The sequence below is a fragment of the Protobothrops mucrosquamatus genome, unplaced genomic scaffold (assembly GCF_001527695.2).
Source record: "Protobothrops mucrosquamatus isolate PMUCROS unplaced genomic scaffold, P.Mucros_1.0 scaffold572, whole genome shotgun sequence".
NCBI lineage: Eukaryota > Metazoa > Chordata > Lepidosauria > Squamata > Viperidae > Protobothrops > Protobothrops mucrosquamatus.
The window spans coordinates 384,168-396,965 of NW_015386874.1; the positions used below are offsets into that span (position 1 = coordinate 384,168).

Consider the following 12,798-nt stretch of genomic DNA (forward strand, 5'->3'; position numbering starts at 1 on the left):
ATCCTGGGTTGTATAAACAGAGGCATAGAATCAAGATCAAGCGAAATATTAGTACTACATTATAAAACCCTAGTGCAGATATGTCAAACTTGTGACCTCATGTGACGTCGTGCGACATATTGGGACTGTTTTGCCATTGCCAGCAATGGAGTGGGCACGGCTTCCGAGTGATGCTTCTGGCTTGCGGGCTGGCAGTTTGACACCCCTGCCTTAGTGAGACCACACCTGGAATACTGAAATTAATGTTGGTCACCATACTAAAAAAAAGATGTTGAGATGGAAAAAGTTCAGAGAAGAGCAATTAAGATGGTCCAAGGCCTGGAGACTAAAACATATGAAGAACAGCTGCAGGACTTGGGTTTGGGTAGTCTAAAGAAAAGAAGAAATAGGGGTTACTTGATAGTAGTATTCCAATATTTGAGAGGCTGCCCCAAAGAAGAGGGTCAAATTATTCTCCAAAGCACCAGAGGGCAGGACAAGAAACAATGGTTGGAAACTGATCAAAGAGAGAAGCAACCTGGAATTAAGGAGAAAGTTCGTAACAGGGAGGACAATTAACCAGTGGAACAGCTTGCCCTCAGAAATTGTGGGTGCTCCATCACTGGAAGTTTTTAAGAAGAGACTGAACAGTCACTTGTCTGAGATGATATAGGTTCTTCTGCTTAAGCAGGGGGCTGGACTAGAAGACTTCTAAGGTCCCTTCCAGCTCTATTCCATTCTATTCTAATAACAGTGCTGAATATAGGATTCAGTTTCTATAACATTGGCTCATTCAAAAGTGACGCTCCCTTTGTTGATTTTTTAATTGCTAGAAAACATGTGTATCTGTAAGTGAGAAAATAGATTCTTCGCATATCACAGAGAAATGGAAACCTAACAACAGGTCTTTCCACAATCTGTAATTATCAAAAATACCATTATTATTTCTGCCTATTGCTGAAGTCCTTATGGCAAACCTATAACCAACAAGGACTCAGACCTTAGGAATGCTACCAGTATTTCCTGGCTGTGCTGATCTGTAGCTTTAGTCTAAACACAGATGAAGTCCTGTCAAGATAATTCCTGATAAGGTGAATTCAAGGTTTCACAACAATTGTGAATAGTGTGATGGTAGGGTTGTAAGGCAATGACACTAGTCTATTTTTGGAAGCTCTTAACCATTATTAGACAAGCTCTGTTCTAGATGTACATTTGGCACAATGACCATGATAATTTTCCTCTTGCTTTTATCTCTTATGGTTTCGAAAAGTGACATGAGAAACTGCATTATTGGTGATCCCCGTCCTATTTCTCACAACTATTTCCAATCTGGTGATCTCATCATTGGTGGCATTACTTCTCTTATGTTCATTCCTATAGAACTTGAAAACTTCATGGAAGATCCCTATCTTTCATTTTTTGATGAAGTCATGTAAGTTTTTCCCACCCAACTGTGTGGTGTAAGAGTTGTTAGATTATATTTGTATTTGTGATAATCCTACACACACACACACACACACACACACACACACACACATTATCTAGTTCAAATGTTTTAGTCCTGATTAATTTCCTTGTTTGTTTTTTTTTTAAATGAAGGAACTACTTAGTTTTGCTAACTAAAGATTAGAAGATCCTGACAATGTACCACAGAAATCCTGCTATTCATTGAACCAACTTTCAGCAAGATAAAAAATAAAGAGGATCTCAAAATAATCCATATTTGTATAGGAATATTTTCTGGATACACTGAGGTTTTAGGTCATTTACATAATTGTAATTATGATTTTCTTTTTAGTTCCTTCTTTAGTTTATTGATTTGATTTCTTTCTGAATAAATTCAGAAATCTATTCTTGCAACTAGGTGTGCCTAGAAATAAAATACTGTTCTGTAACATTTTACTGATTTTTTCAGATTAGAAAAACTTTCAAATATTTGTTAAAATTAAAGAGTATTTAAGATACTGAGATGTTTGTATATTTTCTTCAAAACTATACAGAGCTAAACCAAATGCACACTTGTTATACTGTACAATGCATGATACAGGGATTATTGATTTCAAAAACATAAAAATTGGATAGACCACATATTTGTTGCAATGTTTTCTGCTAGGTATATGTTTCTTTTATCACCTACAATCATTATTGCAGAGTCCAGACTAAATTTTATCAGCATATTTTGGCTTTGATATTTGCTGTAAAAGAGATCAATGAAAACCCTCAGATTTTGCCCAATGTTACTTTGGGCATCAATATTTTTGACAGCTATGGTAGAAAATGGATTTATCATGCCACAATGGAACTATTTTCACCTCTGAAGAGAATGATCCCCAATTATAAGTGTGGCATCCAGAACAACTTGGTCTCAGTCATTGGTGCTATTTATCCTGAAATCTCCATTGACATGGCAGATATCTTGAGGATCTACAAACTTCCACAAGTAAGTTGTGTGGTGAGTTGTGAGACCTTATGATGTCATCAGGATTTTAATGAATTTTTTACATTTGTGTAAGTTGGAAACATACTAGTGTGTGCTTCACATGTACTTAGTTTACATTAATTAATAAACCATCTAAAAAGCCAATTTATTAGAACTTGAGACAATGCAGATAATGAATAATTAATAAAAAATAATAGGCTGGTTATAAGGATCTTACGAAAGGAACATGAAATTTAGAAGACTATTGTAGTGAAAATAGAAAAAAGGACAGTTGCTTATTGGCAAGGGACTTTATTGACATCCCAAATTATTTTCAACTGAAACATTTACTGTGCATTGAATGAACAGGAGATTATAAATCACATTGAAAGAAATATGATCGTCATCCAAGGAGAGCTAGAAAGTATTTTTCGGGACTCTTTAAGCTTTATTGTAGGAGGCTTTTCACTCCTTTTTCCTCCAAGTGAGGTGACCGAGAGCTTATAAATCATCTTGAAAGAAATATGACTTTTAGGCAAAGAGAACTAGGAAATTATCTTCTGATTTAGGAGCTTTACCATGAGAAGCTTCTCACTTTCTTTCCTGCAAGTGACATTACTGAGAGTTGCTATTGAAGATGATTTTCAATTGAAAGCAAGCTAATCTTTAATTTATCAATTGATTGATTGATCAATCAATCAATCCATCCATCCATCAATCAATCAATCAAGACTGTATTTCAAAAACTTCATGGAAAACCATTATTCTGAGAACCCCAGTGAACCAATCTGAAATTCAAGCATGTCTCTAAAAAAATAGTATCATCAATAACACAAAATGGGAGTACAACAAATCTATCATACAAAGATTATAGATTTATTCTTATAAGGCTGGTAAAATAAATTCTGACAGATACTAAAATTTGCTAGATGCTTTGAAATGAATTCCCAAATTAGAGTAGCTTTGGTATAATTGCCATTTTATTAAGCATTTCTTCATTTCTTTGCTTTCACTAAGTTCCTATTGGTTTTCTTATTCATGTAGTTTATATATGGATCCCACCCAGAGGTGCCGGATCAAAGCAAATCTTTTTCCTTCTACCATATGGTCCCACATGAAAGTATGGTATATGAAGGACTTCTTCAGCTGCTTGTGCATTTCAAATGGATCTGGGTTGGGATCTTTGTGAGGGATGATGATGATGAAAGATTTGTGAGGATGATCCTTTCATCATTTCCTCTTCATGGTATTTGCATTGCCTTTCTAAAAATAATTAAACAATTACACATGAAAAACATATTCATGGACCTGGAGTGGCTAGTGGATACATTTTATCTCACTATGAAAAGTAAAGCCAATGCAGTAATAGTCTATGAAACAACCCTTCTGCATCTGAGATTGTTGCTAAATCTTCCTAAAATTGAATCACTGTCTATGGAACCGAAAGGTAAAGTATGGGTCATTCCCTCCCAAATGGATCTTGCAACAGTGATTTACCAAAGGACCTGGGATATTCAAGATATCTTTGGTGCCCTTTCCTTTTCAGTTTACTCCAATGAAATTCCAGGATTTCAGAAATTTGTTCAGGGAAGAGACCCTTTCTTATCAAAAGAAGATGGCTTTATCAAAGATGTGTGGGTACATGCATTTTACTGTTCCTTTCCCAGTCCCTCAATGAATGAGAAAGATAGTAACATTTGTACTCTGAAGGAGAAATTGGAGGACCTTCCTGGGGCTCTTTTTGAAATGAGCATGACTGGTCATAGTTACAATATATATAATGCAGTTTATATTGTAGCTCAAGCTTTACATGATATGCAGATTGAACAAAAATCCAATGGAATGCTGAATGGAAGGAAACAGAATATTCAAAAGCAACAGCCATGGCAGGTAAGTCTTTGTGTTCTGCTTTTTTTCTCTATATATACACACACCTTCATACATACACAAGGTACTCTTTTTTGTTATAAATCATAGTGAGCCAAAGTATTGAAGGGATGAGATATAATACAAAGGAGGGATATAGGTAAATCTGGTTTACACCAACTACATCATTTCATAGCTTTCTATCCTTCAAACTAACATACAGTAGCTTCCACTCAGGTTCATGTACTGCTTCATGCATTGTTATGTTGATTTTCAGATTACTACTTTGTTTTCATTTTACAATCTAACCAATATTCTTTACAAATAATTAGGCTTCTTAGTCAGTTAAAAATGCAGCATTGTATTCCTACAAAATTTTATACATATAATTTTGATACATGATCATATCAAAAGGAAGGTAATTTGTTTTATTGGGTTGATATGGAAAAGAAGTGACCTTTATATGGAAAATCCTGCAATGCTCTCCATGGGGTATAAACAACTAGAACAATTAGAAGATATATTTTATACTGATTGCCTTCAAAACAGGATATTCAGTCCAGAGAGTAGAAGTAGACAGTTTGGGTTTATACAGCCCAATACACCTTGTCAATAGAAGTGTATACTTCCAGAAGAAGTAAGCTATAAACTATAGAGGTTAAATGCAGGAAAATCAGAATATTAACAATCTTATTGTGTGGAGAAATTTACTGATTTCAATCTTGATGGATTCAACTACTCCTGTCTTGTCATGAGTCATTGGAAACTATGGCTATTCATAATATGGATTATGAATGGGAGCTAGTTTGATCTAGTGCATGGGTGTCAGACTTGATGACATCACATACGTGTCACACATCACAACTTTTTTGCCTTTGCAGAGCTGGGGTGGGTGTGGCCTGTACATGACTCATCCAGCCCATGGGCCATTAGTTTGACATCCCTGATTCTAGTTGTTAAGGCACTAGTTTAGAAAATGTGAGACTATGAGATCAAGTCCCACCTTAGTGAGCAGGATGAATCTGGGACAATCACTCTTTCTCTCAACCTAACATACCTTTCAGGTTTGTTGTTTTGGGAAAAATAGGAGGAGAAAAGTATGATGGATAGGTTTGCTGCCTTACGTTATTTTTTTAAATAATAAAAGCAGATTACAAATAAATAAAAAATCTCACTTCAGTTCTCCACTATAATTATCGAATAATGGCTTAGTGGAGAGATTCATTGGAACTTTGGATGCCATGATTAAATTAAATTAAAATAAAACTGACCTGTTAGCAACCTAATATTTTTTAGAAAGCAAGTACAATTCTATATACAGTACTCTAGGCCAATTTGGTTGCTTTTTCTTCAGTTTTCAAATAATGTCTCCCCCACATAGGCAGGAAATTACATTCTAATGCTTCTTACAGCTGCTCAACTGAATTGATTTTATACTTGGGATTTTATAGCTGGTAGAATTTTTTTAGCAATAGAACATTATGACTATATCAACATTATTATCATTTTAAACTGAAATGACACAGAAAAAAGTGTTGCTTTTATGGGGAAATAAGGAGTATGGAGCTTTGTCAGTGAGTATTTTAGATATACTATAATTGGACTAAACGGATGCATCAAATGCTGAAGTACAACATCTGCAGTTGATATGAAAAAAAATATATTCATTACTAATTCTGTTTCCTTACCAATTTTTGGATCTTCATTGATATTAAGCTCCACCAATTCCTGAAGAGAGTCTCATTTAATAACAGTGCTGGGGATAGGATTCTGTTCAATCAGAGGAGGGAATTGATAGTTGGATTTGATATTATAAACTGGGTCACATTCCCAAATCAATCTTTCAATCGAGTAAAAGTGGGGAAGCTGGATCCCTGGGTTGAAGAGGAAAAATTCACCATTCGTGATGAAGCCATTACTTGGCACAGCAGTTTCAACCAAGTAAGTTCTTAATTAATGATGTCCAAAAACAATTCAATGCCAATGAACACAGAAAACACTTTCAACCAAGTAGATTCTGAATCTTTTGCTTGCATGAGTGTGACAATAATAATAATAAAAAAATTAACATGGAAATGAATAGAATAGAATAGAATAGAATAGAATAGAATAGAATAGAAAAGAGAGTTGGAAGGGACCTTGGAGATGTTCTAGTCCAACCTTCTGCTCAGGTAGGAATCCCTATACCATTTCAGACAAATGGTTGTCCAATCTCTTCTTTAAAACTCCCAGTGTTGGAGCATTCACAACTTCTGGATGTGGGTTGTTCCGCTGATTAATTGTTCTCACTGTCAAGAAATTTCTCCTCAATTCTAGGTTGCTTCTTTCTTTGATTAGTTTTCATCCATTGCTTCTTGTCCTGCCCTCAGCTGCTTTGGAGAATAGCTTGACTTCCTCTTCTTTATGGCAACCCCTGAGACATTGGAGCACTGCTATCATGTCACCCTAGTCCTTCTTTTCATTAAACTAAACTAGTCCTTCTTTTCATTAAACTAATGAAAATATTTCATTAAAATAATGTTATAGACTTTTTTTAACAAACACAGTTTTTAGTTTTTAGTTAGAGTTAGGGTTAGGGTTATTTGAAATAATGTTCAGAGAGAGATATTTTAGGAATAAAGTATATTGATATTTAAGATAAAGTTTAACAGGAAATAGTTGTTGATGATTTATCTGAACAACAATTAAAAGTTTAGAAGAACAAAATATAATAAGAATTTGAAAAAGAGCTGATGGTCTGCCAAAATGAGTTGGTCCAGATTCAGTGTTGAGCATGCTTGATGAAGCCTCTTGTAATGTAAGATCATTGGTAGATACTGTATTTTAGTTTTGTATTCTGATAATGATCAATGTTATTAGACATAATAGAAAACTATAAATTAAGATTTTTAAGTAAGCCACATTAAAACAATTGCTAATAAACCGAATAAAATGTGATTATTTATTCCATAATTAAGAAGGTGCATATAACAGACGTATGCTCCTGGCTTGTTCATGTAGGTTTGGTACATTGCTTCCTGAGTCGATAGATCCATTATATGTCTGTCAGCAGGAGAGATGAACCCAATTGCTGCTCCCATAAGATTGTCTCTAGTATTGGTTCTCTCTTTCTTCTATTTGACTTCTAACTAAAGTTGGATTGAAGCATCATAATATCCTGAGAAAAGCTTTTCAGAAGCTTCACTTTTTGACTGTTGTTCATGATGGCCAGATTGTCCTGCAATAATAATCTCTACATGAATAATAATGTCCTGTAACAATTCTATGTTTAACCTGGCCGGAGAGGACAGTCATGACCTGGATGGACAAGAGGATAGATGTTTCTCATGGAAAAGTAACCATTCAAGTTTTGGATTTGCCATTAGTTGAAAGCTCAGGGTAGGGGAAAAAGAAAGAGTAATATGGAAAATTCTGTTTGAGACCAGAGACACTGTTCCACATATTTGGTTGTGATGCTTTGTTTTTGAAGTTGCACTAATGAAAAAGGCTTCCACTGCACTACATTTCAAAGTATGTGATATCTTTTCAATAATCCCTCTTTTAACTCTATTATCTTCTCCTATGTACTTGCCTCTTTAAAAAAGTTTTTATTATAATCCAGTCCATTGCATTACATTTTGTTTTATAAAATAAGTTAAGTGACTAAAAAAAAACACTTAGGTTTTGATGAGTGCCACTGATTTAATTTTTGAACCCAAAATATTTCTATATTTAGAAAAAAAGATTGCATTTATATTTGTATTTATGCCTATAGTTATAATATTACTAGAACAGGAAACATATTCATTCTTGATTCGCTTTGATGATAATATGGATGACAAAAAAAATAATTACAATTTGTATTCTTGATTTTGCTAAAAATCAATCAAATCATGATTTTTCATCTCTTTTTTCAAATTGAATGCTAATATTTTCCTTCTTACTTTCTTTATTGGGCAGATCCTACCTGTTTCGGTATGTACTGAGAGCTGTTTTCCAGGTTATTTCAAACAAAAGCAAGAGTGGAAGCCATTTTGCTGCTATGATTGTTTTCCATGTCCTGAAGAGAAAATTTCAAGTCAGAAGGGTAAGAAGTGAAATGAGCATAATTCATCTTAAGATTGTAAATTTACACCAGAATTTAGCCTGGATAGCACAGCACTATCCACTATTTAGCCTGGATAGCACAGTAGGAAATATTTGTTTATTGATCTATTTAGACTTTAGTATAACTCTTTCTATAAAACAATCTTTAGCTGGTTTAAAAAATAATTCAAGCAATCAAGAGATTGATCAAAACATCACTAATGATTTTGGTTTCTTTTCTCTCTTTTCTTTAACTTTGTATTAAATTATCCATTATAAGCTCTTTTGAATATGAACTCTCATTTGATTTTATCCTATGATCTCTTTATTTTATTTTACGGTGGGTTTTTTTTAGAAAGTTATTTGTACACCTGTCTTATACAAGATAATGCTTTGTGACTCAAAGTATACTAAATATCACTGGGCCTTACCATTCTGGACAATTTTCGTCCAAACTTTCACCTCCCCCTCTTGGGAAAGATGGTTGAGAAGATGGTGGTGCTGCAACTCCAGAAGATCCTGGAAGAAATGAATTATCTGAACCCTTTTCAGTCAGGTTTTCCCTGGATATGGTACTAAAACTGCAGTGATCACACTAATGGATGATCTCTGGTAGGAGTAGAATGAAGGCAACATATCCATCCTTGCTCTTCTTGATCTCTTGACAGTTTTCAATACTATTGATCATGGTATCTTTTTGGACTGCTTATGGAGTTGGAGGTGAGTGATACAGTGTTGTGCCTGTTCATCTCTTTTGTCCAAGGCTGGGCCAAATCAGTGATAATAGGGAGCAAGAGGTTCAGCTTACAGCACTTTCTTTATGGACTGCCACAGGGCTCAGGGCTCACTCCACTCCTTTTGAACATTTACATGTAGGTATGTATGTCCTGGGTGAAGTGAGTGATACAGTAGATGTTCTTTTGTGGTACCTGGAGGCTTTTGGAGAACAACAAACTTTGACTAAACCATGGTAAGATGGAATAGCTATGGGTGGGCCCCTCTATACCAGAGTTTCCCAAACTTTTGTGGTTGGCAACCCAGAGCAGGGGGAGAGGGGAAAGAAGGGATGATTTTGTGGACGAGTTAAAGGCAGGTGGGTGCGCATGCACATGTACAAACACCCATTGTTCACATCAGTAGGGCTGTGAGCGTTCATGCGAGTGGGGCGGTGAGGACCTGCGACAGAATCCCATTCTCCTGGCCTTTCAAAAAAGAGTTAAAACATGGCTCTGTGGGCTTGCATGTGGCGCCTAAAGGAACACACAGACACAAGTTTGGTTAGTACTGTGAAAGCCCTCCCTTTGCTTGGTCAAGCAATCTTTAAAGTTAAGTATTCTTACCTCCTTAAAAAAATAACTCAAAATTTTAATTTTAACATTTTAATTTTTACAGTATATACTGTTTTATATTTTGATGTTTTATTGTACACTATTCTGATATCTTTGAGAGAGATGGGTGGTTTATAATTTATGATAGATAGATAGATAGATAGATAGATAGATAGATAGATAGATAGATAGATAGATAGATAGATAGATAGATAGATAGATAATAGAATAGATAAATAAATAAAACAAATTAACCCCATGACAATACTATATACTCAAATTAGATGATGCATCCTCATCTCCTTGCTTGGCCCCACTTTTCTGTCTTGCCTCACCTCTTCTCTCCCAGCCCTACCTTGCCTGGCCTTGCCTCTCCTCACCCAACCTTGCCTCTCCTCACCTGGCCTCACCTCCCACACCCAGCCTCACCTCTCCTCTCCTGGCCCTGCCTTGCCTGGTCTCTCCTCTCCTCACCCAGCCCCACTTTGCTGGGCCTCACCTCACTACACCTGGCCTCAACTTGCCCAGCCTCACCTCGCCACACTCGGCCTTGCCTTGTCCAGCCTCTCCTTACCTTGCCTCATCTCTTCTCTCCATGCCCTGCCTCACCCAGCCTTCCCTCTCCTTGCCTGGCCTCTCTTGGCCTTGCCTCACATGGTCTCACTTTGCTTCATCCCACAGTGGCACTGGCACCATCATCAGCAGCAGGTTGAGGAGGAGGTAAGTGCAGATGGGTGCCCCCTCAGGGAAGTGGGGTTGGGCTGGGCTTCAGGGTCCCAGTGCCTTGGGAGTTTGGTCAGATTGGGCACTTGGCCTATATTGCCCAAGGCTCTAGGCAGCCCAGGGGCCATCAGCACTAACCAGGCACCCAGATTCTCCTCTGGACAGGTTTGTACCCAGCCTCCTCTCTGCTCAGGCCATCCTTCTCCATAGATGTCTCATGCTGCCACATGATCCTGTCTCCCCATCCATCATGAGTGCTGCATTCTCCTCTTTGGTCCTGTCACACAGCGGATAGGAGGACCTGGAGCCAACTCCTGCCAATGCTTAGTTTGTGCCCTCCTGCCAATGCTTAGTTTGTGCCATATAATGATGTGTTCCCCTCTCCGGCCCTGTCACATAGTGGAGAGGACAACCTGGAGCCAGCCCCCACTGATGCTTGGCCTATGCCACTCCATACTCCCATCTGCCTGGCTTTCATCCCATGGGCTAAGTCTTGTCTGCCACCCAGCAGGTGGGCAGTTGACCTCCCTTTTAGTCTCATGTCCAGGAGACAGCAAGGCTCCTATGGTAGATGAGGCTTTATCACTCACCTTGGTCTCACCTTCATCTACTGAAGATCTCCAGATCCCCCATCCCAGCCTTGCTTGGAGTCCCTTGGTGTGAGTGATCATGCCCACCCAACCACATCCACTCAGCCACACCCTCCTAGCCACACCCTCCTACCCAGGAATGCCTACCCAGCCACATCCACCTGGCCCTTTGAGGGCAACCATAATGGTGATGTGGCCCACAATAAAATTGAGTTTGACACCCCTGGTCTAGATAAAAATAGACCAATAGAACTAAATAGGTAGACAAAATGCAAGGCACACAGTAACAATTATTAAAAAAGCATATGTTAAGAGAACACACATAAGAACACAGTAATAACCATGAAAAAGGTCTTTTAAGAGAAGAAATACTATTCTAACTTCTCCTTACTGAGTCATAATTGCAACAGTAGAAAATAAGATAGGCTTAGGATCCCAAAGTACATAATAATACCTTGACCATGTTTGTTCTGTTGCATTATATTCACTTTTTAAAGGGAGATTGTTATGCATGTAGTTGATTATATATCTATTTCTATCTGAATCTCTTTATCTGTTTTGCTCCTTTTTTCTATTATTCCGTTATTTGAAAAAAAAATGAATAAACAAATGAATAAAAATAATAATATAATGACCACATAAAAATTGTATGTTTAAATTCCAGACATGCAAGATTGTTCTGAATGCTCAGAAGACCAATATCCAAGCAAGAACAAAGATTCATGTCTTCCCAAGAAAATATCTTTCTTATCCTATGAAGAACAAATGGGAATATGTCTAACCTTTCTGGCACTCCTTTTTTCTTTCTGCACAATGGTGGTGCTGGCAACATTTTTGAAGTATCACCATACTCCCATTGTCAAGGCCAATAACCGAAGTCTCACCTATGTTCTACTCATCTCCCTCCTCCTCTGCTTCCTTTGCTCATTGCAGTTCCTTGTTGTACCTGGCAATATAATATGTCTCTTCCGACAAATTAGTTTTGGAATCATCTTCTCAGTGGCTGTGTCTTCTGTGCTGGCAAAAACCATTACTGTGGTTCTGGCTTTCATGGCCACCAAGCCTGGATCCAGGATGAGGAAATGGGTGGGAAGGGGCTTGGCCACCTCCATTGTTCTTTCTTGTTCCCTGATTCAAGCAGGCATCTGTACATTGTGGCTGATCACATTTCCCCCTTTCCCTGATGTTGACACCCATTCAGAAATTGACGCAATCATACTGCAGTGCAATGAAGGCTCAGCTATCATGTTCTACTGTGTTCTGGGGTACATGGGCTTTCTGGCAACTGCCAGTTTCACAGTAGCTTTTTTCTCCAGGAAGCTCCCCAGCAGTTTCAATGAGGCCAAATGTCTCACATTCAGCATGCTGATCTTCTGCAGTGTGTGGCTCTCCTTTGTTCCATCCTACCTGAGCACCAAAGGCAAATATTTGGTGGCTGTGGAGGTTTTCTCCATTTTGGCCTCTAGTGCTGGGTTGCTTGGCTGCATATATTTCCCAAAATGTTATATAATCATTGTTAGGCCAGAGCTAAACAATAGAGAACAGCTCATTAAAAGAAAAAAATAGTACTAAGCACATAAAATGACTCTTTTCTTTATTTCTCTCTTTAGTAATACTTGAATTTTCCATTATATATGTTTTCTGAGGTTTTCGCGGGTGTTTGTATGTAGGTCTTTAGTTATTCGGGTTTTCTCCCGCGTAGAATTAAAAGTACCTTGGCGACGTTTCGACGAAGTCACATTCGTCATCTTCAGGCTGGTGTCTTCAGCTTCGTGCTTCTAAGAGTGGTGTGTGATCGCAGCTGTTTCTTCCTTTTAACTGCCAGTGG

At 37.5% G+C, this 12,798-nt stretch overlaps 1 protein-coding gene across 1 annotated transcript; it reads left to right on the plus strand.

Annotated features, from left to right (window-relative positions):
• The first annotated feature begins 1,199 nt into the window (after positions 1 to 1,199).
• Positions 1,200 to 12,536, plus strand: LOC107288674 (vomeronasal type-2 receptor 26-like). The gene is made up of 6 exons (XM_029284411.1): positions 1,200 to 1,411; positions 2,131 to 2,419; positions 3,443 to 4,288; positions 5,960 to 6,205; positions 8,204 to 8,330; positions 11,635 to 12,536. The coding sequence occupies exons 1-6, from the start codon at positions 1,200 to 1,202 to the stop codon at positions 12,534 to 12,536; spliced, it is 2,622 nt and encodes an 873-aa protein (XP_029140244.1).
• The last annotated feature ends 262 nt before the right edge of the window (positions 12,537 to 12,798 follow it).

Excerpts from the sequence above, each read along its gene's own strand:
- LOC107288674 (XM_029284411.1), top strand. The coding sequence starts at position 1,200 with ATGACCATGATAATTTTCCTCTTGCTTTTATCTCTTATGGTTTCGAAA. Across the intron at positions 1,412-2,130 it reads TCATTTTTTGATGAAGTCAT|AGTCCAGACTAAATTTTATC; the intron begins GTAAGTTTTTCC and ends TCATTATTGCAG. Across the intron at positions 4,289-5,959 it reads AAAAGCAACAGCCATGGCAG|TGGATCTTCATTGATATTAA; the intron begins GTAAGTCTTTGT and ends CTTACCAATTTT.